General features: G+C 42.7%; 1 protein-coding gene across 1 annotated transcript in view; it reads left to right on the top strand.

Moving 5' to 3' along the window:
- Positions 1 to 26,043, top strand: part of LOC132817589 (INO80 complex subunit D-like) — an 80,574-nt gene that overhangs the window by 18,063 nt on the left and 36,468 nt on the right. Inside the window, exons 2-4 of the mRNA XM_060828095.1 lie at positions 8,772 to 9,018; positions 13,722 to 14,530; positions 23,383 to 23,491. Of these exons, the coding sequence (XP_060684078.1) occupies positions 8,772 to 9,018; positions 13,722 to 14,530; positions 23,383 to 23,491 (1,165 nt within the window). The remainder of the gene's footprint in view (positions 1 to 8,771; positions 9,019 to 13,721; positions 14,531 to 23,382; positions 23,492 to 26,043) is intronic.

Below are 26,043 nucleotides of genomic sequence, written 5' to 3'. Positions count from 1 at the left end.
CGAGCCATTTGGATACAGAACTGGCTCAAAGGTAGAAGACATATGGTGCTGGTGGAGGGTTGTTTTTCAAACTGGATGCCTGTGACCAGTGAAGTGCCACCAGGATCAGTGCTGGGTCCACTGCTTTTCGATATTTATTTAAATGATTTGGATGTGAGCAAAGGAGGTATAGTTAGTAAGTTTGCAGATGACACCAGAATTGGAGGTGTAATGGACAGCGAAGAAGGTTATCTCAGATTACAATGAGATCTTGACCAGGTGAGCCAATGGGCTGAGGAATGGCAGATGGAGTTTAATTTAGATTAATGTGAGGTGTTGCATTTTGGGAAAGCAACTCTTAGCAGGACTTATACACTTAATGGTAAGGTCCTAGGGGAGTGTTGCTGAACAAAGAGACCTTGCAGTGCAGGTTCATAGCTCCTTGGAAGTGGAGTCGCAGGTAGATAGGATAGTGAAGAAAGCGTTTGGTATGCTTTCTTTTATTGGTCAGAGTATTCAGTGCAGGACTTTGGTTAGGGCACTGTTGGAATATTGCATGCAATTCTGGTCTCCTTCCTATCGGAAAGATGTTGTGTAACTTGAAAGGGTTCAGAAAAGATTTACAAGGATGTTGCCAGGGTTGGAGGATTTGAGCTACAGGGAGAGGCTGTTTTCCCTGGAGTGTCGGAGGCTGAGGGGGTGACCTTATAGAGATGATAAAATCATGAGGGGCGTGGATAGAGGTAATAGATAAGGTCTTTTCCCTGTGGTTGGGGAGTATACCAAGAGAGGGCATAGGTTTAGGGTGAAAGGTGAAAGATATAAAAGAGATCTAAGGGACAACTTTTTCACAGAAGGTGGTACATGTCTGGAATGAGCTGCCAGAGAAAGTGATGGAGGCTGGTACAATTGCAACATTTAAGAGGCATTTGGATGATATATGAACAGGAAGGGTTTGGGGGATTGTGGGCTAAGTGTGACTAGATTGGGTTGGGATATCTGATCGGCATGGATGAGTTGGACCAAAGAGTCTGTTTCAGTGCTGTACATCTCTCTGACTCTGCTGACAATTGGTAACTTTTGAGTTATTCAGATGTTTCTCACAATCTAATATTGCATAAAAGCTGCCCCCTCCACACTTCACACGAAAAGCTATCTAGACTGGAGCATTAGCTTACTCTCTCTCCATGAATGCTCCCTGACCCATTGTGATTTCCAGCATTTTTTGTTTTCGGTAACTTCTGAGGGACGTCTAAGGGCAGGAGAAAAGACTAGGGATATCCATTAGTGAATTTTAGAGCTCAAATTTTGATTTTCCCATTTGCCTGTGCGCATGTCGGAATGCCACTGTCTAACCAGGAACTGTGTCTTACAACAATTATTGGAACCACGTACTGCTGCCGCCATTAATATTTTTGGACCCTGTGTTTTCATGTAACCTTTGCTAGTGTTATCTTCCATATTTTCCTCAGTACCGAGATTCCACCTAGTCAAGATTTGTTTCACTAAAATTTGAGCAAAATATAATGGTGATACATGCAACTAAGCTGAATTGCCCACTGGAATTCCTGTAAGCCATTTAGTTAAGAGCCATTAAGAGAGGCAATAAATGCTAACCTTGCCACTGGCACCCTGAATTTAAACAGAAGCTGAGATTTTGAACTGTAATCACTGATGAGATTCAAACCAACTGCCATCTGGTTGAGAGTTGAGGTTATCACAGAACCATAGCTGACACAGAAAGTTTGCAGCAGAATGGCTTAGTGCTGCCATCAGGGGCTTTGTGCAACATAGTACTGTTAGAAGTTTATTTGCATCATTGTCACACATTTCTCAATCTGATTTTGTTCTTAAGTAAACAGTGACAACACCAAGGACTAACTTATTGAAACTGCAAACTTCAATCTTGTGGGGACCACTTCGCTGGACAGGAAGTTGGACGCCACAGCAATCCTGTGTGTATCTTTTGTGACAGTGCACTCTGTAGCAGACATAGTCAATTTTTGCAATGATGTGATTAATATCGTGCCTAAATCCTACTTTTATCTGTTTGTATTTTATTTTAATGGCACAACTTAGCTAAAATGTGAGGGTGCGAACGAAGGTGGGGTGAAACACAGGAATAATAGTGAACAGAACAGCCTGCTGCCAAGAGTTTGAAGTGAGCTGAAGTTTACACATGCTGGTTGAGAGATCAGCTTTGAGAATTTGAGGCTTCACTGTCATGAAATGATATTGTGAGCTTCACATGGGTTCAGGAGATGATGTTATGGCATTGAAAGTTGGCAATTTGTGCTATGTTGAGCTACTGAGGGCAGTTGACAATGAAATGCTCCCGTTGGAGGGGGATTGGTGTGATCCATCCTGTTGGCTGCAGAGAGTCCGGAAGAAGCGCTTCACAGTCTAGGTTGCCAAGAATACAGTTTAGAAATTTGATGGAGGCCACTTTGTTACTGCGTAGAGTAGGACACTTCATTACACCATGGAATGTGGACCTCCTTGGCAAGGTCAACAACTATTGCCCCTCCTGAAGTGCCCTTGCAAAGAAGACATAGAGCTTCCTTACCTGTGCATTTAGAAATGTATAAACTAGTCACACTTCACTGGAGATGGGTCATAACATGATTAAAGATAATTATGAATACATACTGAGTCAAACTACATTTGTTAGTTGAGCAGATGTTTGTTTGCAACCTGTAACTTAATGAATTGTCAGAACTGTGTGTAATGATCAGCTTCAGTTATATCTTTCACTTACTGCCCCACTGGGATTAAACAGGCAACGTTTCATTAAATGGGCAGACGAATTGCAGGATTGACTGTTTATACTGGTACGTAAACTCGATGGGCTCCCTTATTAATTGGTTGTAGTAGACCAAGATCAAGATTCCTGCTGCTGATCACTATCCATTGATGCTTGTGAGAAACAGTATATCACGAGGTCAAGGATTGGGTTGGCATCCAGTGCAGAAAGTAATGTGGAAGAAATACAAAGCCAGAAGGGGATCTTTTGTGAGTTATATATAAATCAAAGTAAATGTGAATTTCTCTCCACCCCAGTAGATGGTTATTCTTTGCTAGTACATCTGTTTTATCAAAGTATTTTCCTTTTGATCTTATTTGGAAGTTAGCTGCAACTCGACTGGTAATGCTTCATGCCAAGTGAATATTGCACTGATTAGTGCTGTCTTTCAGATGAAAAGATAAACTGAGGCTTTGAGTCACTACTCGAGTATATGTAAAAGATCACATGGCACTTTATGAAGCGGAGGAGGGCAGTTTAACCTGCATTGTTCCAGCTAATAGTTATTTCTCAGCCAGTGTTACTAAAGCACATGAGAACTGGTCATTATATTTCTGTTTGTGGGAGCTTGGACTTATGTTCTACATTGTCTTTGTAACAGGGATTGCACTTCTAAAATATTTCCATATCATGAAAAGAATTGAGATGCAGTGAGAATGAGGTGCTATATGAATGCTAGCTTTTTCATTCTTGTATTGTGGCTGTCATTACTTGCTTTGGATAACCACAGGTGAAGGAAACTGGTTGAATTGCACTTATACTGGGTAAATTCACAGCATACCAATACCTAATGTGTGTTAAATTATTGAATATTGAGCCCAGAGAGGTAAGTACATTAAATTATTGAATACTGCAATCAAAGTGGCTTCTTCAGAAGATTGGTCCTGGATGCCTAGCATTAAATGTTTTTCTCTTCACGGCGTACCAAATCTGGCAAGTTTCTCCAGCATTAGTGTTTGTTTCAGATTTCCAGCATCTGTCGTATTTAACTTTTACCAGAGTGGGTAACTACTGCAATTTAACCTCAATTGATACCACATCTTTGAATAGATCTCTATATCTGAGATGAAATCATCAGCTTATTATCATGAAGTACTACTAAGTCTCAGCAACAGTATATAAATCTTTTTGAATCTTTCTTAATCGACTGCTCATGAAGTTGTGCACACATTGAGTGGCTGTTATGATGGAGCGATTCCAGTGTAATGGTTGACGTATTCTTTGCAATAGCTAAATTATCATTTTTGTTTTTCCTAAATGGAATTGCTGTGCTATGAGCAAGATTACTGTAAACAGACTTTACTGTAAAAGCAAACTTTTTAAAGTTCAAATTTTTGCTTGGAGCTGTTTACCTAGTGCCTTTTGAAAAGAGTAATGAAAATCTGTGGAATGGTACTGCTGGAAGATTTTGGCCTCCTCATGCCCCAGGTAACTTAGCTCTCCATAAGGCTTTTAGTGAGTGAGGTCCAATTCAAAGCGTGAACATGTTGTGCTATACTTAAACTTGGAAAAGTAGCTTTGATGGTTAAGGAATTCAGTGATGGTAGTTAATGTGCAAACAACTTGCAATGATGTCCTAAAAGGATATCACAAGAGGTTTTTTTAACAGAATGGAAATATTTGGAAAGAATAGCTTGTATCTATATAGCCCATAGCACAATAACAAGACATCTCCCAGTGTTTAACAGTCAATGAACAACCTTTGGAATGCTATTATTGTTATAACTTAGGTAATACATCATCCAATTTGCACACAAGCCCCACAATTGGTGTTTTGTTGATACTGAGGGATAAATATTGACTAGACAATTGTAAGAGATCCCTTGCTTCTCTTCTGGTTTTGCCATTGGACCTTTCACATTCAAAAGTGTGATTTATACATGAACCATTGTCACCTGCTGCTGTGAGAGTGCCTGCAATTTAAGAGGGTTGATCAGGCTGGTGGTGAACTTGCAAAACTAGGGAGAGAGAACTTACTGCTCAGAAACATGCAGAAAGCGATGCCAATGGCATAATATGTGCCCAAAACCAAGTGGCTCCAGAGACTTAATTACCAAATCATTGAGCTGTGTTATGTAGTGTTGTCAGTGATGACGAAATACACCTATGCGACATGTGTGCTATGATCTTCTGCCCAGAATGTGCTGGCTTTTTTGCACATAACGAGAAGTACATGATCTATAAATGATTTTTATTTTAAGTGTCTATATTTGTATGCAGTGGGATTTCATGAATATAAATACTTTTCACACACAAAGTATTGTTGTGGATAGCACATTGTATACGTAATATTTTGTAACATATCATAGCAAATAAGTTTTGCCAGGTGTTGTGGCACAGGTTGAGCAGTATAAGAGTTTGAGCTCTTCTGGCGTTGGGCATACAGTTAGCAGAACTGTCAAATAGGTTTAAACCCAGATAAAAATTAACTCCTCCTGTTTCCAAGTTACAGTACAGAAATCTGGGGAGAAACTTATTCCTTTCCTTTCTCCCCTTCCAACGTCTTGGCTGGATGGTGCTTTTGATATTTGTAGTTGGAGGGTAAAGGGGATAGGAGCAGAGGTAGATATTTGAACTCCGGCACATTGCAAAGTGGATGATCCCAATTTAATACAGAATTAAGTACACTATTATCCAGTCTATCAACCATTAGTAACTGTTTTGAGTCAAAGGTGCTTTCTACGAGTGGTCCATGTATTAAAATAACACATTGAAGGTGATAACTTGGTCAAAGCTTCATATTTTTGTGAAAGTTGAACTGCTATACCATTATAATTGTATAATGCACTATCCTCTTGTACCCATATAAACTGTCCATTTATGTTACAACGTTGTTGCCAGGGTTGGAGGATTTGAGCTATAGGGAGAGGCTGAACAGACTGGGGCTGTTTTCCCTGGAGCGTCGGAGGCTGAGGGGTGACATTACAGAGGTTTACAAAATTGAGGGGTATGGATAGGATAGATGGGCAAAATCTTTTCCCTGGGGTCGGGGAGTCCAGAACTGGAGAGCATAGGTTTAGGGTGAGAGGGGAAATATATAAGAGACCTAATATATATATGGGGCAACTTTTTCACTCAGAGGGTGGTATGTGTATGGAATGAGCTGCCAGAGGATGTGGAGGAGGCTGGTACAATTGCAACATTTAAGAGCCATTTGGATGGTTATATGAATAGGAACGGTTTGGAGGGATAAGGGTCGGATGCTGATAGGTAGACTAGATTGGGTTGGGATATCTGGTCGACATGAACAGGTTGGACTGAAGGGTCTGTTTCCATGCTGTACATCTCTATGACTCTACGTTGTGTCTTACTCACTAAAGTATCTATAAGGGCTGATTGCAGTGAATTACTTTGTGCAACATGACTCATATATAAATATTGATAGAGATGAATGAAGAAATACCTGATGAAGCCCCCCCCCCCCCCCAACCCCCAAAAGACAATGCTTAAGGGGTTTATCTGAGTCGTACTGATGAAAGTACCTGAGGTAGGCAGCAGTATGTGTGTACACAGGCTCAGTGCAAAATGCTTTTACAAGAAAGGGCCTGATGCCCATTTCACTTCAGTAAAGTAGAACAGGCTTTAATTTATATCAAACTGTGTTAAATGTGATTGGGGGTTCAGGACGAGCTGACAAATGTATAGTGCTTCGAGACTAAAGGGGGGCCTCCTAAAACTGCAAACAGAAATGAAGCCTTCTTGGTCATTCCTTCCCACTTCAACAAATGAATCACTTTTTTTTTAATATCTTAGATTCTTAAAACATAGAGTTTCAAGTCATGAAACTAATGTCAACACTGCATTAAACTGAGACCTGTTGACCAGTCTTCGGGATAACTGTGTCTCCCGCTGTAATTCAGAATATTTTGTGCTCTAAACTGAGTCAGGATAGCCTTTACCTGTGTTGAGTAGGAGTGTGCTTAATATTCTGAAGCACCTTTCATGTCACCAGGTCAGCACCAAACACTTCACAGCCAATGAAGTATTTTTGAAGCGTAGTTACTTTGTAACATAAGGAACTTGGTTTGTGTGCAGCGAGATCCTACAACTGACAAATTACCAAGTGATTGTGACAGTTGAGACAAGTGTATGCTGAAATAGTGCCCTGATATGATTTGGATCTCTGTCAGAGAGCAAGTGGATTCTTGGTTTAACAGAACAAACAACATTCAGGAAGAGCACAGCAGTTCAGACAGCATCCAAGGAGCAGCGAAATCGACGTTTCGGGCAAAAACCCTTCATCAGGAATAAAGGCAGAGAGCCTGAAGCTTGGAGAGATAAGCTACAGGAAGTTGGGGGTGGGGAGAAAGTAGCATAGAGTACAATAGGTGAGTGGGGGAGGGGATGAAGGTGATAGGTCAGGGGGAGGAGAGGGTGGAGTGGATAGGTGGAAAAGGAGATAGGCAGGTAGGACAAGTCAAGGGGACAGTGCTGAGCTGGAAGTGTGGAACTAGGGTGAGGTGGGGGAAGGGGAAATGAGGAAATTGTTGAAGTCCATATTGATGCCCTGGGGTTGAAGTGTTCCGAGGCGGAAGATGAGGCGTTCTTCCTCCAGGCATCTGGTAGTGAAGGAGGCCCAGGACCTCCATGTCCTCGGCAGAGTGGGAAGGGGAGTTGAAATGTTGGGCCATGGGGCGGTGTGTTGATTGGCGTAGTTGTTCCGGAGATGTTCCCTGAAGTGCTCTGCTAGGCAGCATCCAGTCTCCCCAATGTAGAGGAGACCGCATCGGGATCAACAGATACAATAAATGATATTAGTGGATGTGCAGGTAAAACTTTGGATGTGGAAGGCTCCTTTAGGGCCTTGGATAGAGGTGAGGGAGGAGGTGTGGGTGCAGGTTTTACAGGTCCTGTGGTGGCAGGGGAAGGTGCCAGGATGGGAGGGAGGGTTGTAGGGGGGCGTGGACCTGACCAGGTAGTCACGGAGGAAACGGTCTTTGCAGAAGGCGGAAAGGGCTGGGGAGGGAAATATATCCCTGGTGATGGGGTCTTTTTGAAGGTGGCGGAAATGTCGGCAGATGATTTGGTTTATGTGAAGGTTGGTAGGGTGGAAGGTGAGCATCAGGGGTGTTCTGTCCTTGTTACGGTTGGAGGGGTGGGGTCTGAGGGCAGAGGTGCGGGATGTGGACGAGATGTGTTGGAGGGCATCTTGAACCACGTGGGAAGGGAAATTGTGGTCTATAAAAAAGGAGGCCATCTGGCGTGTTCTGTGGTGGAACTGGTCCTCCTGGGAGCAGATACGGTGGAGGCGACGGAATTGGGAATACGGGATGGCGTTTTTGCAAGAGATAGGGGGGGAAAGAGGTGTAATCCGGGTAGCTGTGGGATTGTGGGTTTGTTTTAAAAAAAAGTCAGTGTCAAGTCGGTCGTCATTAATGGAGATGGAGAGGTCCAGGAAGGGGAGGGAGGTGTCAGATGGTCCAGGTAAAGTTAAGGTCAGGGTGGAATATGTTGGTGAAGTAGATGAATTGCTCAACCTCCTCGCGGGAGCACGAGATGGCGCCAGTGCAGTCATCAATGGAGTGGATAGGTATTATCTCCAACAATGCAGCACTCTTGTGAAAGAATCTGCCTAGATTTTATGCTTGTGTCCCAAACATGCTCACTTCAACAACTCTGTTACAAGCTGAGGATGGCTGTACATGAGTAACAGGGTGTAGAAATGCCTGGGGTTTCATGTTGGTGGTCACTATCCTGTGAGATCTACTAGGAGCTGCATCTGTTCAGATGTCAGGTGAGGCCAGGATGAAGCATATTGTAGTCCCCCTGGTGGGTGAATTCATAAAGTGCTAGTGTTCCGACTATTTCCAAGATGATCAAATTGGGTGAGCTGGTAAAGGGCTCTAGATGTTAATAGAGATGCATCTTGGGAAGAACAAATTGGTGGGTGTGCATCATCTTTCCCCCTCCGATTCATGCAGTGTTATTGCCCCAACTGCAGTTCTCCTAATCGCAGCTTGCATCTGACACTTTGCCCTTTTGTCTATAGCTGATGTTCACAAGGAGAAGAATCACGTGATGTATGAAGGCAAACACATACACTTCTCAGAGGTCGATAACAAGCCATTGTGCTCCTACAGTCCCAAGCTCTGCAAACAGCGCCGACTCAACGGCTACGCCTTCTGCATTCGCCACGTTCTGGAGGACAAGACTGCTCCTTTCAAGCAATGTGAATTTGTAGCCAAGTACAACAGCCAGCGGTGCACGAATCCCATCCCAAAATCTGAAGACCGAAGGCAAGTCAACCTTTTGAATTGGGTAAACAATGGGAAGCCATAGCTTTAAACACACTGGTATGTTTAAAACTGATGAGATTGAGTATAACATTGCTTTCCCACAGTAGTGCAACAGTTTACGGTGATGATTTATCAGCGTCACCACTTGTGTGGCAGTTGAGTATGGGCAAGAAATGCTGGCTTTAATAGTGAAGCCCATGTCCTTTGAACAAGTAAAATAAAATCATCGACTTAGTTATACTCCTTGTTCCAGCCAGTAAAATGTAATATTGGGCAAGGTATAAAGATGACATTCATCTCATTGTGGGTTCCCCATCTAGTGAGTTGAGTTAAAATTATCTTCAGTTGCTCAGACTGCATAACGTCAATGCAGATTAAAAAAGGTTCCAGTGAGGGAGAATCTGACTACTTGTTATTTCCTGCTAATGTGTGTAATTATTTCATTGATAGTGTCATCTGTTTGTAATCAAATTATTACCAATCCCCTTTTTTGTCCCTTTGATATGGAATTGTGCCTAACCGCAGGCTGTGGCATCATTTTTACAGTGTTTCTACCCTGAGTTGTGAGTGATGTATGATGACTAAAGATGAAAGTGTTTGTTTTCCTCTTGAGCAAGGTTTGAAAAGAAGATATGCTGTTGAAGCTTTTTGTCTTGCATTCAACAGGACAGCATTGCAAGATAACAAATCTCCAAGGGAATATCAGTTTGTACTGTCTAGCAGATGGACTTGTCAAGGTATTGCCTTGGCGAATGTAACAGGGAATGACTGCCGTTTTGAGTTTTTTTTCAAAGTTGAAAAAGGCACAGTGTCAGAGAGAGAGAGAGCCTACATTCACAGGCTGGTTCCTGAACGTTTTAACAGAGCATGTCCACACATTGAACCTTCAAAACTGGCGAGTGGTGACGATCATTTTATGTGCATCACCCATGTCATTGCCTTCGCTAACTAGAGTCCAATTGCCAACCAGTCAGTGGCCTCTTAGGCTGTGCAAGCTGTCAAAAACAAACACACAGAAACACAACGGGTCTGGCAGCACCTATGGAGAGTTAACATTTCAAGTTTGAAATGATTCATCTTCAGGACTACAGATTTTCAGCATCTGCAGTATTTTGCTGCTTCTTGAGTATAAATTTTCATTCGTTTTTTGGAATTTGATATTCTTGTTTGTGTCCTGACGATTGCAAGACCTAAAGCTTGGATATAGTGTTGAATTTTTAATTTTTTTTTTGTTTTGTTTTTGGTCAACTCGAGTATTGCTGAGCTACCAGTTGACCATACTTTCCTCCTTTTCTTGAGATCACTGTTAGTGCTAAAATACTGTTCCATTAATGCTTTAGGATGTCTTGAGGCAACGTTCTTGAACTGAACTTCAGGGTGTGCTAAAGCAAGTTCCTCCTGTCTCTCCTGGTACAGCTGGTGGATGAGCATATGGTTTGCAATGACCGATGTGTCTGTTCTTAGATGTCGCATCTCTGTCTAACAGCATAACCAAGATCAGAGTCATGGTCAGAGTTTAACAATAAGGGATTGCCCACTTAAGATAGAGGAGGTAAACGTTTATCACTAAGGTTAAGAGTCTTTGATATTCCCTTCGTCAGACAGCAAGACTGTGCAGAATCATTCACAGCCGAGGGACAGAGAACATAATTTCAGAATAAGGGGTCACATATTTAAGATCATCGTGAGGGAATTTCTTTAGGGGTTGTGAATATCTCTGGAATGCTTTACCACAGAGCTGTTGAGTATGGGTCATTAAATATGTTCAAGGCTGACATAGAATTTTAATCTGAAGAGAATTGAAGATTATAGGGAAACAGTATCTTGTTGGCATGGATGAGTTGGATGAAGGGTCTGTTTCCATGATTTACAGCTTTATGACAGGAAGTGCAGTTGTTGACTAGTACATCAGTTCTGATCTTGAATTGTGCAGCAGACTTAAAGGGCTCAGGGGTCTACCCTTCCTATGTTCATAGGAAGGTATGTGGGCAGACAAGTGTTAGCACCAACCACTGGTCTAGGTTATCAATGTGGAAAGTTTTTTTGGTGATTGTGACAATTATATGGCAAACACTTCTCCAGTGTTTACTGGAAAGCTGAAGGAAATAGTTTTCCCTCCCCATGGATTTTGATCTCTGTCTCTGTCTCTCTCTCTGTCTGTCTGTACACAACCAGTGCCATGTCTCTATGGGTCACCTTTACACAATCCAACAAGTTGAACACTAATACTGATCCTGGGATTCCCATGGCAAATTTCAACATTCTTTATATGAACTTGTAAGTTGAGTGCATTGGGTCTATGCTCATTGAAACTCAGAAAAGGAGGGCTGATCTATTGGGAGAGTATGATGTTGGGAGGTGAGGGTGTTTGGTATGATAGCTGCTGACATTGTTTGTGGGGGAGTCTTGAACTGGTGGCGCAGTTTCAAAATAATGACTCTCTTATTTAACGCAGGTGGTCCTTAATCTTGGAATTTCACTCCCCTCAAGTGGTGGAGGTTGAATTACTGAATGTATTTATGCTTCAGTTAAACACCGCCTTGATCATAAAAGAAGCAGAGGGTTATGGGACGCCAGCAAGACACACAAGAAATACCACAGTCAGAATGACCTTGATTGAATCGACTGCTTGAGAGGCTGAATGGCCAACGACTTTTGTTTCATATGTTCTTGCATTTAAACAAAAGCACCATGGCCATATCTTTTTTCCTATTGGTGGAGACGTATGCCAGTTCATCCTTTCACTGGTCAAATGAGAGAGGCTGACAGTCTACACCCTGGCTGGTGGATTAGTCAAGTCGACTCGACTCACAAGTTAGTTCTCACGACCCTACTGCAAGCCCCATCTTGCACTACCTCAACCTGTGGAATGAGAACTGAAATATTGCATGCAAACATGCAGTGGCAGCAGTGATGGGGAATTTCCTATTATGGAAGGAGGAGATTGCATGGGCACTTCATAAATAGTTATTGAGGGACCACCCCCTCCCCAAGCTTCTAAGGCTTGCATCTGTTGTAAAGCTAGCATTGCCCTCTGAATTTGGAATTCCATTTCAAATTGAGGTAACTGCCTCCTGTAAAACTGAAAAGAACTTCAATCTTCGAAGCATTTCTTTAATCGTTTGGTTACATAAGCTATAGCTAGTAGCAGCAGTAAGTGAAATCTTAATATTACTGAGAAATAAAAAGCCAGTTTCTGAGGAAAATAATTGCTTGTCTGTCCTAACAGTGGACTTTACATCAGTTATCCTGAAGTAGAGATCATGGACTGATCTGACATATTGGGCAGCATGTCTGTTCTCTGTGAATAACTCATTGCTGAGAGATAGCAAAACTTAACGTGTGTCTACTCTTCACCTGTCGTCTACTGCTTGCTAGCATGGCTGACCCTCTGCCTCTTAGCAGTATATGCATATCATTTTAAAATCATTCAGCTTGCAGCGCAGTTATGCACATTTTACTTTCTCCTTTTCGGCTATCCTATCACGCAAATTGTTTAGACACTTTGGTGCTTTGTTGAAAATGTTTCTTGTGTTGTAACTGCACACTTCCACTGTACCCCTCTGTTCTACAGCTCAAGAGTGTCAGTGCTATTTTCATTTTCATCCACCGCTATGTAATTGCACCCTTCTCCTTAATTCCCTCCCAAAAATTACCAAGCATATAGAGAAGTCTTTCCGTTGTGTTCTGGAGCTACTTTTCCAAAGTTTTTTATTGTCCATTTTACTTCTATAATATATAACACTTATTAAAAGGATTTTTCTTTTACACCAGCTTTTCCCCCACCCAGGTTTCCCCCATATTCAGCAAAACCTCATTCTCGTGCATATTTTTGCAAATTTTTCTAAATGGGGGCCTTTTACAAATAGTGGCACACTTCAGCATTGTCCCCCATTCGAACTCTAGCTCTTTTTCCAATGTCTAGTTAATGTATTGCCAAATTGTTTTTTGCCCCTTCATTTGTAGCAACAAAACTAACATGTTAATGAGGCAACCTTGTGCCAAAATAATACAAGTTTTCACTAAATACAAATGATGTCCAGGCAAGATCTCCCTCTTTCTGAGGAAAAACAGAAGCTGAGCTGTGACATGACACAAGCTCAAGATTATTAAGACTGAGGATTTTTTCCATTTATGGGCAAATCCAAAGCTAGGGGCCGTAAATCTAAGATAGGTATTCATCTATCCAGCAGTGATATCTTTACTTAGGGAGTGGTGAGAATGTAGACCCACACATATGAAGTAGTTGAGGTGACCAGCGTAGATGGACTTAACAGGAAACTAGGAGCACGTGAGGAAGAAAGGAATAGAAAACCACATTGATGGAGTTAGATAAAGCAAGATTGGCAGCAAGTTAAGTGGACCACAAGTACTCATATGGAATAGCTGGACCAAATGGCTAATTTCTGTTGTTAAATTTGGAACCGTATCCAATTCATTAAAACTCTCCAGCAATGACCTAAAGTCAGGAGGAGAGAATTGTAATTGTACTCTTGAATATTTTCTATGGCTTGAGTTGATACAACAGGAAATTTTCTCACCTCCCTACTGCTGCTGAAATGTCAAATGAGGACAAGGTATTGCTGCATACTTCGTGATAGTGTGGTCTGGCCTCAGTGCTTACGGGGAGGGGGGTGGAAATGAGCTAACTGGAAAATATGTTGTCCTTGATGTTTTACGATTGTTTCATCCTTCTCTGACAGATACTGCAACAGCCACTTGCAAGTCCTTGGTTTGGTGCCCAAAAAGGAGAGGAAGAAAAAGAATGAGCAGTTAGAGGAGGTGCGTCCCAGATTCCACCCTGATGCAACCATGGCAGTCAGCCTGGCAGTGCCCTCGCTGGCCTTGAAGGCAGCAAATGGTCTGGATGGGCCCACACGATCCCCACAACGGCCCCGACTGACGCTTCAGTACCTGGAGCATGAGCTCGATGATCCATTCGCTTTCCCCGACGATGACGACTACGTGCTGCGGAAAGGGACCGTCAAACGGAAGCTTCAGACCAAACTGGCTCAGAACAGGCAGCAGCAACGACTGCTGCGAGAGCCTGAGACTTTCAGACTGCAATCAGAGCACTTTATCCCACATACTGCACCATCACGGCTACTGTACCCTGGCACACCCCCTCTCTCAAGTCCCCCCCAACCCGCTGGACTGCCACAGGGCCTGCTATGCAAACCCCCTCCGCCTCCACTCCCAACTCCCAGCTTGCCGCAAGCATCAACCCACAGCATCGTTACGACAACACCAGCCTCGCACTCGCCAAATGGAAAGGCCCACCGGTCTGCCTCACCGCCACAGAAGACGCCACCCCCAGCACAGCCAACTGCGACATTACCGCCGCCTGTCACCACGGCAACAGACTCTCCCCGGCCTGATGTGGTTGTCCTCAAGGCTTCAAAATCCACACCAGTCTGCAGGCAGCGGTCAGCCTGTAGGAGCAGGTTACAGAGACTAGCAAAGCTCTGTGCTGAAAAGCAGCTGTTGCACCGGGATCTCTTCCCACATCTAGGTAGGAGCGTGAGGTGTTTAATGATCTACTTTTGCTGAAAATGCAATCCTTTAACATGTCAGTCAAGTAACCCCTTTGGTAACCAGGTTAATTCTGTGAAAAATGAGTGGCACTTCGTTAAGCAAGCATTATGCACAGTTCTTGTATCCTTGTGACAAAAAGTGTGGAGTACCAATTAGCTGACGAGTCATGTAAGAACTGAGGTTTTAACTTCCAGGAGAGGTTAAACAGACAGGTTAGCATTGAGATGTGATCTTGTAGAGCCTTTTAAGTTTTGAAAGTGTTTAATAGTAATGTGTACAGATAAGGTTCCCAGTGGTTTTGGGGAGATGGCACAGAATCTGGGCTAAGCGCCATTAAAACGATGGTCACCTAGGTGACACGATGGCTTACTGATCATCATTGCTGCCTTACAGGGCCAGGGACTCAAGTTCTGTACCACCTCAGGCAACTGTCTGTGTGAAGTCTGCATGGGTTTCTTCTGGTTTCCCCATAGTCTAAACATGTACTAGTGAGGTGGATTGGCCATGGGAAATGCAGGGTTATGGGGATGGGGTGGGGCAAATGAATACAGGTGAGAATGCTGTTCAGAGGTCCATATGCACCCAATCAGCTATATGGTCTGCTTTGACACTGTCGGGATTCTATAATGATAAATCAAATAAGGCGTTCATGGGAAACATGTTTAGTCATGGTGGTTTATGTGAAACTTGCTGTATTATGCAGTGGTTTAGATGAACAGAGTGGATGTGTTTAAGAGGAAGCTGGCCTTGTACACGAGGGAGAACGAAACACAAATATTGCTGAAAACAGTCATTTTGCCAAAGCTTTGTAAGGCTTTGGCTGCACGCCTCTTGCTCAACAATATTCAAATTCTGCCATAGCGCAACTCAAAAGGAAGAGAAGGGTTATGTACATAGATGAGCTGAAGAAAGATACAAGGCCGGGAAGAAGCATTAACCTTGGCAGAAAGCTGTTGGGCTGATTTTGCAGTGTATATTCTATGTAAATTCAAATGTTTCTTTTCAAACTGGTTTGCTCCTCCATGTGCTCTTGTCTCTGTTTCTCATTATTTATCCCTCACTGAAGATGTCAAGTTTTGAATGTAATCTGGTCCTTCAAGTGCTGTCTTTTTGCAAATGGCTATCATTCATGCATTAAGCAGGTGGATGAGGTGACAGTTGACCTGTTGGAGATGGGATGCTGGGGAGACAGGGCTGTCGTGCATCTCAAATTTTTGATTTTGTTCATGTCCAACAACTACCCCAATGTATGATTTGGAGCTGGAAACCTGGCTATTAACTTAAGAGAAAAATTGAGGGATGGAAGAAATGTTGAGGCCAGAGTACAGCTGCCAATGATGGAGCAATGACTTTTGGAGATGTGCAGGAAGGCAGAATTAGATGAGCATTGGTTACTTCAAGAAGGTTTGGTGTGATTTCAGAGGAGGGGAAGGATGAAACCATGGAGGGAAGTTTAAACTAGGATAAAATTTTCAAGTTGAGGCATCATTGATTGAGGAACCAATGGAGATCTGTAAGCTGAGGTGGCTAGTGAACAGGTGCTGGTATCTGTTAGGACAGCCAAAGAAGAGTTTTGAGTCTGCTTAGATTTATGGAGAATGGTCGTATGACTGGCAGTGAGAGCATTGGAATGGCCAAGACATGGGTGATAAGTTGAAGCAACTCAGTGTGCTTCTCCATTAATTTTTATTTTCTTCACTTTTTTTATCTTCTCACCCATTTTAACTTGTCATAATTTCTTTTCTGATAACTAGATAGACATTTTCCACCACAACCCACTTTCTATTTGTCCACAGTTTGTATTGAAGCTGTTTCAGAATTGTTGGTGCATAACACGAATAGTGTTTCCTGTTCATTCTGTTAATAATGACCAGAACAAGTCCGCATGGTCTAAGAGTGTTATGGCTGCGGGGTGGCACTTTATGTATGATTGTTACTCCACCATGTGTTTTGTTCTGACACGACTTGCATTTGTTTTGTGATGCAGCGTTGTGGTGGAATCCTATTTTTGCACAGCTATTGGGTTGTAGTGTATGCTTTTCCACAGGGTGTGGTTGGAACAGAAAACATTGCATAGTTTGAGGAAGCACTTTGATATCGACGTGCAAAGCAGAAGATGGTCCAGATGCAAAGGGCTGAGTGCCATTCTTCTGTGCTGTAAATGTTTGTACATGGACAGGCATCATGATGTAATGGTAGATCGTGCTTGAGAAGCATGTATGAAAAATATTATCATGTTTTTTCTGACAAAAATACTCAGGATTTGCCTATCACTGCCCATGAGACATGATAGTGTGAAGTAGTCATTACATCTACGATGTTGCAGAAGAAAGTATGAATTGACTGTGAAATGATTTGGGACTTCCTCAGGTGGTGTGGGGTGCTATGGAACCTTTCCGTCCTGATGCAGTTGGAGAAAGTGTTGAAAGAGCTGACGTTGTTTGCAGAAGTAATAAGTGGCAGACGTTTCAGCGTATTGCATTCCTCACTTACGTACTTGTGATGACAATGGCAGTAATCAGTGTTGCTGCTTTTTTTTCAGAAAAGCTAAAAGCATGTTAAATCTGAGCTCCTTTATAGGGAAGCTTTGCCTTGATGACCATGAACAAGGCGATCCATGTTGTGGGGGAAGGGGGTGTGAGGGTGGCAAAGAAACTAATCTTTTGTTATTTGCTGTGCCTAATCACATTGAACTCGTCTTTTCCCCTCATTGCCCATTTGCTGTTAATGAAGCCAATTTGGTGTGAATTCACTTCATAACAAATGCTAAATGCAGAACTGGTTCGGGTTGTGGTTTACGCCATGGGTTCTTTGTTCAGATTTCCTACCTCGAATAATCATAAATAATTCATGGCTTGAAAGGTGGAAGAGTGGAAGCAAATCCGATAGCATTTTCCAAACGGAAACTGAATATGCAATTAAAGAAAGGAAGAGAATTGCAAAGGAGTTGGGAAAAGTAATTGGGAGTAGGGCTCTATGGATAACTTTTCCAAAAAGAAGAGCTGGAATAGCACAATGGGCCAAATGCTGTCTGATATTGCGATACCACTGAAAGTAATTAACAACTAAAATCAAGACGACTTTGAGTTGGAAGGCAATATCATTTGAAAAGAAAATATTATCTCCAACGCTAGCAAATATTGAGATCTCTATGTTGGGATGAGCAGTGGGATGTAAAACACTTGTCAACAGTGACTGACTTGAGCAAGAAATCCTTGACCATACTAACCTTGCAGATGTGATGATAAATCGAGACCTCTCAGTTGAAAGCAAAAAAAAATCTCAAGGCGAGAGTTGAAGCAAAGAAATGGCGATCTACCTGATATCCTGGCTGATAATTGTCCCCAAATCAAAATCGCTTCCAAAAAACATGTCCATTTGCTGTTTTTAGGATTTTGCTGTGCGCAAATTAGCTGCTATGTTTCTGCATCAGTGATAACCGTTGAGAACTATTTCATTGATTGTAAAGAGCTTAAGGCATCGTGAGATCACCAAAGGCGCTACATTCATCTGTTTATTTTTGTAACTTTACTGTCTAAGTGATCTTAGTGTGTGTTTGAATGTTGGATGCCTACTTGGCTTCATGCTATAGTTTTGTAGCAAGTTTTCTGGATATACCAGTAACCAGCACAGAAACTTTGTGAACAATGTAGTCACGAGGTGGCAACTGCAATTCTTAAGTGTCAATAACTACACAGTATGAGAGAGGTGCCCATATCAAACATAAGCCATACACTATTCCAGTCAGGGTTAGAATTTATAGCATGTTAAACATGCTGAGGTCTCCAAGTCAGATAGGTATTTCTGGGTGTGTTTGTAATAAAAGTGCAATTCTAGTAATAAAACAGCAGAAAGTGACTCGAGGGGTCAGTGTGTTCTTAGAAAAACAAATAGTGACTCTGGTCTGTGTGTGTGTGTGTGTTAAAGGAAGGAATAATTTTGTCACCAGTATAGATTAAAATCACGCAGGATCATACTTGTGTCGTCACGATAACTAAAACCTTAATTTGCAGGATCAGTGTGTGAGCGTTAAAGGAGACTGTCCATGACGTACTATGTGTTAAAGACGACAAATGTGAGTGTTTCAGGAGACGGTAATTCAAGGGGCCAATGTCAGTGAGCTAGGATGAATAATTGGGTTGAAATGATGGGGAGGGATTTGGGTCAGGTTCAGAGGTGGAGGAGAGGGATGGTAGCATCAGGACCTGGTATTGTGGGTGGGATAGGAGGGGTGTGTGTGTGTGTGTGTGTGTGTGTGTTGGGGCCTGGGGGAGGTGCAGTTCCAGATGTGAGGGGCAAGTGTGGGCTCTGTATCTAATAGTGTAACTTTTGAGTAGCTATTTGACTTAATATCATTAGGATCACATGAACAACTGTCTGAATTAAATGGAGACTTTTGGAAAGGTCCTTGTGTAAAAGAGTTACTGCGTTAATTCCTTTGGAGTGTACTAACGTAGGGCTACCGAGGCTCTCCATGTGAAACATCGATCTGTATGATCAATGCCTGTGTGTGCAGTAGAAAATCTCAAGTGGCTCATGGCAAGTTTTCAAGGAGACTGGTTCTACGAATACACTAACATCATCAGTCATTAGAGATGTACAGCATGGAAACAGACTCTTCAGTTCAACTGGTCCATGAGGCAATGTGTTAGGGGAGAGGGTGGTGTGCAGGTTGGGGGAGGAAGCGGCGCCTGGAATGGGGCTGTGTATGTTTGGGAGAGGTGGGCGGGGTTGTCCAGGATGGGGGTCTGTGGGTTGTTGCGCCGGTTTGAGGAGTGGGGTGTGGGTAGATGTCTGGCCCAGGGTTGGGGTTTGTGGATTGAGGGTGGAGCCCAGGATGGGGTCTGTTGGTTGGGGCAGGGTGAGGGCAGAGCCCGGGATGGGGGTATGTCAGAGGAGAGAGCAGTGCCTGGCCTGGGGGCTGGGTGTGTGTTAAAGGGAAGAGGGTGATGCCAGGTGTGAGTATGTTAAATGATAGAGAGATTCTCTGGATCAGTCATGAACGGAGAGACATAGGGGACAGTGCAGTAAAAGAAAAGTTAGTCCCTCCGTTAAAAGGCCACAGCAACTCTCGGCATTGTTTTGTTAGAGGAGCTAGTGACAAAGAAACAGGCCAGGTCAGCACCCTGTAGTGGCTTGCAATCGGAGACAGTTCGCTTCACTGGAGCTAATTGAGCTCAGTTTTTGCTGTATTATTAACAGAGGAGCGAGCTATTTGGTGAGTCTCCGGTAAGTGTTTAAAATCTTTTCTGTTCTTAAATGTTATTGTTGTATACAAATTCATGATAATTTCAGTAAAATGTGCAAAGGCAACATAACTAAGTGAAATAATATAATGCAACTGCTCAAATTTATTTAAAATGGCAGTTCAGGTGATGTCAAAGCAATGGCAAGTGGGAGCTATTGGATACCTTTTGTGATACCTGAGGTAAGACTTTGAAATTGTACTACCTTCAGCTTAGAGTTTGAGCTGGAGGCAGAACGGCAGACAGTGACCTCTATCAGGGGGAAATATCTGGATACTTTATACTAGGAGGCAGTGACACCTGTCTTCTGATTTAGTCAGTGCAAGGAACAGGAGGGTTTTTCTGTGAGTCAAGCTGATGTTGGAACTGTAGGGCAAGAATGTGAGAGTGTCAGCCTCTGTAACTGACCAACAATTTTGAGCTTCGCCTGTTTTGAGGGGATGGGGACTGCAGGATTGATGTGCAAACTTGGCAATGCCACTATGGTACAGGAAACTGTTCTAGTGGGATGCAACAAGGAATATAGTACTAGTAATTGTTATTATAACCAGGGGGGTTGACATTGTTCTCTGCAGCAAACAGTGAGAGTTTAGACAGTTGTGTTATCTGCCCAGTTCTGTCATTTGCTCAGTGCTGGAAGGCAATTTGTAATGAAAGGTGTGGATCCAGTGATCATGATCCATGTCAGCACTAACGACTAATGGAGAACATAGAGATTGTCTGTTCAGGAGACGGTGGTGAATGAGCAAGTCTGCTGAGGACCCTGTGGTGGTATGGGGCTAGCAAGCTAGGAAACCTTCTCTGAACTGCCTCTAATGCATTTATATCCCTGCTTAAATAGGGAGATCAAAACTGCAAACACTCTTTAAAAATCTGGTCCCACAAATGCTCTATATAACTGGAAACATAACATCTTCCTTTCACATTCAATTCTCTCAAAGTATAACTTCTCAAATCGTTTCTTTGAATAGGTGCTGTGCCTGCATATTAATGTGCTGTTAGCCAGGCGTTGCCTCAGTTTGTGTGACACTTCCCAGATGATTGTAATTTTGTCCAACTGTTTCTCTCTCCTCCACATTTTATAACTACTAGTGGAATGTTTTTTGTATTGTCTATAAAGTGAAGACAAAAGTAAAAAAAATTCTCATTTCAGACTATGATCTGCTATTAACTCACCCTCTAAAAGGAATAAACTCACTTCACTTACTCTCTCCCTTTTTTTAGCATAGCTATAGAAACTCTTGCAATGCATTTTTACATTCCAAGCTAGCTTCTTCCTCCCATACTGAAGTCTCTGCTCTTCTGATTTAAGGTTTTCCTCATTCTCTTCCATTGTTTATATCCTGACCAATCATCTGACTAACGGCAAGTGGGAGCTATTGGGCTCTTCCCCACAAGGGTTTAAAAGACTGGGCTGTCTTGATTGAAGTGCAGAAGATCTTGGTTGCTCTTAAGGTGGATGTTGAAAGAATGGTTCCTCTTGTGGGGCAGCCTGGAACTAGAGGGCATAGTTTTAAAATTGGGGGTCATTGTTTCAAGACACACATTGGGAAATTTTCTTATCCAAAGTGTGTTCTTGAAACACACTGCCTCAGAAGGTGGTGGAGATAGGGTCATTAATAGATGGACTCTTGCTGTGTAAGAGAATTGAGGGTTATTGGGATATATCTTGAAAAGTGGGGAAGTCTTGAGTGGCAAAATGGAATAACAGTACCAGTTGGGTGTCACAGTGGCTCAAGGGTTAACACTGCAGTCTCTTGGTGCCAAGGGCCTGGCTTTGATTCCCGCCTTGAGCGAGTGTCTGTGTAGAGTTTTACACATTCTCCCTGTGTCTGTGTGGGTTTCCTCCCACAATCCAAAGATGTGCAAGTCAGGTGAATTGGCGATGCTCAATTGCCCATAGTGTTAATTAGGCAGGGTAAATGTAGGACAATGTGCCTAGATGGGTTACTGTTTGGAGGGTCAGTGTGGACTTGTTGGGCCGAGGGGCCTGTTTCCATACTGTAGGCAAACTAATCTTGACCATGTTTGTCTGTCCTAACTCTTGAGACCACTGTTAGAGGAGACAGACTGTCGAGGTCAATGTGTTAAAGGAGATGGCAACTTTTTAAAGTACACAAGGCTGTTTAATATGTTAAGAACCCATAGTGCTGGGGTTGTACATTTGCGTGGATAGGGTGTTGTCTAATTACTATAAACAAGTTGGCATAAGGGGGGCATTTTCCATATGACAAGTTGTAACTAATGGAGTGCCACAGGCATCAATCCTCAGGCCACAATTATTTACACTGTATTCAAGTCTTTGAAGTTAATGTTTCTCAGTGTATAAATAGGTGGGAGGACAAGTAGCCAGAATGACATGAAGTTTGCATTGGGATATAAACAGCTTATGTGGACAGAAACTTGACAGTTGGAGTGTGTGGGATAATGAGGTTGTATACTTTGGCAGCATGAATAGAAGAGTTGAATATTATCTGGGGGAAAATTGCAGAACTGAGATTTGGGGATGGGATTACATGAATCATATTAAGCTAGTGTATTCGTTCACTCAGTAAAGGGAAAGACAAATGAAGAGTTGGCCTTTATTTCAAAGGAAATGGAGTATAAAAGTAAGGAGGTTTTGCGAAAACTATAAAAGGCATGGTGGCACAGTGGTTATCACTGCTGGCTCACAGCGCCAGAGACTCGGGTTCAATTCCTGCCTTAGGCGACTCTATGTGGAGTTTGCACATTCTCCCCATGGGTTTCCTCCGGCTGCTCCGGTTTCCTCCAACAGCCCAAAAATGTGCAGGTCAGGTGAATTGGCCAAGCTAAATTGCCCCTAGTGTTAGGTGAAGGGGTAAATGTAGGGGAATGGGTCTGGGTGGGTTGCTATTCGGAGGGTCATTGTGGACTTGTTGGGCCGAAGGGCCTGTTTCCATGCTGTAAGTAATCTAATCTAGTAATCTAAGACCACAGCAACGTGGGTTCACGTATGCATCAAAGGGTTACAAAATCCAAGGATCAGTGATAATGGAAGATTATCTCTTGAATCTATTAAACTAGCCGCGATCTGTGTGAAAGGAGACACGTGCACTCGGTCAGTGTGTTAGTGAGGATGGTCAGACGCTGGGTCAGTGCAGTAAAAAAGACTGACTCTGCAGGGCTCAGTGTGTCTATTGAAGTTGGTGTAACTTGAGGGCTCTGTGTGTTGAAGGGGCAACATCCTGACAAGACTGTGCGCCAGTGAAAGCAATTGTTTATGTCACTAGTGTTTCTTGAAATGAATGTTTGGTCAGACAGACTTGGTCATTCAAGGAGGGCAGTTGCTATTGGGATCCGTTTGTGCTGTTAAATGAGCCTGAGGCTCTAGTAAGTGGAGAAGGAAGAGTTTTGATTTCTGGTCATGTGTAGAAACTCCTTAAACTTCACACTTTGTCTTCTGATTCTTTATTAAATAATTCAGGGTTTTCCCTGCACGACACTGGGTGTTTATCCCACATGTCCCTTTTAGTATTACTTGGAAAACCTTTCCATGGGTCTCCAGTATAATGCTTTGCGTCCTGCCTTGGGTTCAATGAGATGACATTCTTCTTGTCTACAGGGCTAGACTGGTCTGAGGACAGCGAGGAGGAGGAAGAGGAAGATGAACGTATGCCTCCTTGCCAGTTTGCGTGGACGTTGCGGGACAAGTGGTCAGCTGTTCGTCCCGAGTGAGTACCATCTGGGTAATCATTCAGCAACATGAGGGACTCCTGGTTTGGGAATTGATAACTTGACTTTTTAGGCCTATTTGTCATTTTTCTACTGAACTAACCCTTATGACTTTGATTGGCTGCGCACACCTTTTGAATAAGGAATAACCTTTCGATCTCCTTGACAAGACTTCATATGCATAAATCTGGTCTCCCTATGACCAAAAGGACAGAGAACTACTGAAAACATGAGAAATGTTCCTTGTAGATCTACGAGACCAAATGGGTGGATGATGAGGAAAGTTGATAATGTTATGAGTCTTTGTTGTTGAGGATGTAGACCTCTGCAAACTGATATGATTAACATTTGGTGGGGAGGTTTCTGAAAACCATTATATGGGACAAAATACATGGTTACTTGCCGGGTCATTGAGGAAAGCCAATTTGATTTATTAAAGAAAAAGATTGATTAGTTAGCTTTCTTGAGACCTTCATGAGGTGACACAGAAGGCCGATAAGGATAATGCTGTTAATTGGTGTACGTGGATTTCCACAAAAGAATTTAATCAAGTGCCACACAACAGACCAAAGTTGGAAATCATGGAATCCAAGACACAGTAGCAATATGGAACCAGTATTGGCTGAGCTGGAAAGGTGCTCACTGAATGGATGCTTTTGGATTGTCGGAAAGTTTATTATGGAGTTCACCAGAGGTTTGTATTATGATCCCAGCTCTTTCTGGAGTATCCATGTTTATATATGATCTCATCCTTGGCAAAATTTCAAAATTCGCAAATGATCCAAAACCCAACAAGTTGTGAACTGTCTAAGGAGGATGATGTTGAACTTCTAAAGGGCATGGGTAGATTAGACAGACAAGTAGAAAATGAAATTTAATGCACCGAGTAGGAAATGATTCATTTTGATAGCAAACCATAAGACAACGAAAGATGCAGAAGTCAACAGACCTGTGTGTCTAAATGCTTAAGGAGAAAGTGAGGTCTGCAGATGCTGGAGATCAGAGCTGAAAATGTATTGCTGGAAAAGCGCAACAGGTCAGGCAGCATCCAAGGAACAGGAGATTCAACGTTTCGGGCATAAGCCCTTCTTCAGGAATGTTGAAGAAGGGCTTAGCCTGAAACGTCGAATCTCCTGTTCCTTGGATGCTGCCTGACCTGCTGCGCTTTTCCAGCAACACATTTTTCAGCTCATGTCTAAATGCTTAGGTCATTTCAGGTGGTACAACATTTTGAGAGTATATGTTGTATTTGTGTTTTATTTTGTTCATGCACTTTATTTTGTGAGTCAGTCTAATTCAGAATGCACAGCATTGCAAATATTTGTTACAGTATTTGAAATTGTACCTTGTCTTTTTACCCGATGGAACATGTACCAATGAACTTAACATTGATTCCTGTGGGAATCCGAGATTCACTTAAAGTTTCTTCACTTAGAATTGGAACTGCCATTCAAATGCAGGGCAGCTCGGTGTTTAGCACCGCTTCCTTAGAGCACCAGGGACCTGCTTTTGATTCCAGAGCAACTGTGTAGAGTTTGCACGTTCTCCCCATGTCTGCGTGGGTTTCCTCCAGGTGTGTTCGTTTCCTCCCATAGTCTAAAGATATAGAACTTCAAAATTTACAGTACAGGCCCTTCGCCCTTGTTGTTGCGCGACCTGTCATACCAATCTGAAGCCCATCCACGTACGTCCATATGCTTGTCCAATGACTACTTAAATGTACTTAAACTTGGCGAATCTGCTACAATTGCAGGCAAAGCATTCCATACCCTTACTACTGAGTGAAGAAATTACTTCTGATATCTGTCCTATATCTATCACCCCTCAATTTAAAGCAACCTCCCCTCGTGCTCACCGTCACTGTACTTGGAAAAAGGCTCTCCCTGTTTGTCTTATCTAACCCTCTTATTATCTTCTATGTCTCTATTAAGTCTCCTCTCAACCTCCTCCTCGCTAATAAAAACAGCCTCAAGACCCTCAGCCTTTCCTTGTAAGGTTAGGTGGACAGGCCAGTGATAAATTGCCCATAGTGCCCAGCAATGTGCAAGCTAAATGGATTAGCCATGGAAAATGTGGGATTACGCAGGGGTAGTGTAGGTCTGTGTGGACTCTGAGCTGAATGGTGGGGATTCTTTCTGAATGGTGGTTCTTGCCCTCCTGAGTGTTTGGAACATTTCTGCTTTAGATTTCCAGCATTTGTGACTCTTGGGTAGGCACATGGAAGATAGTGAAAGGAAGGGTATGTAGGTTAGTCTGATCTTAGAGTAGGATAAAAGGTTGGCACAACATTGAGGGCTGAAGGGACTGTACTGTTCTGTGCACAATATTTTGCTTTGCAAATATGCTTATTTTCAAATTCATGTCCATACTCTCAACCTTATAATGGAGAATCCATAATTTGAGCGGAAGTTGCAAGACTACATAAACATGGTCAGCAAAAGCTAAAAGATCAACCAAGTACTTAGTTAAAAATCACACAACACCAGGTTATAGTCCAACAGGTTCAATTGGAAGCACACTAGCTTTCGGAGTGACACTCCTTCATCAAGTG

Source organism: Hemiscyllium ocellatum, chromosome 7 (assembly GCF_020745735.1).
Source record: "Hemiscyllium ocellatum isolate sHemOce1 chromosome 7, sHemOce1.pat.X.cur, whole genome shotgun sequence".
NCBI classification, from domain to species: domain Eukaryota; kingdom Metazoa; phylum Chordata; class Chondrichthyes; order Orectolobiformes; family Hemiscylliidae; genus Hemiscyllium; species Hemiscyllium ocellatum.
This window is presented reverse-complemented; position numbering and strand designations above follow the sequence as displayed.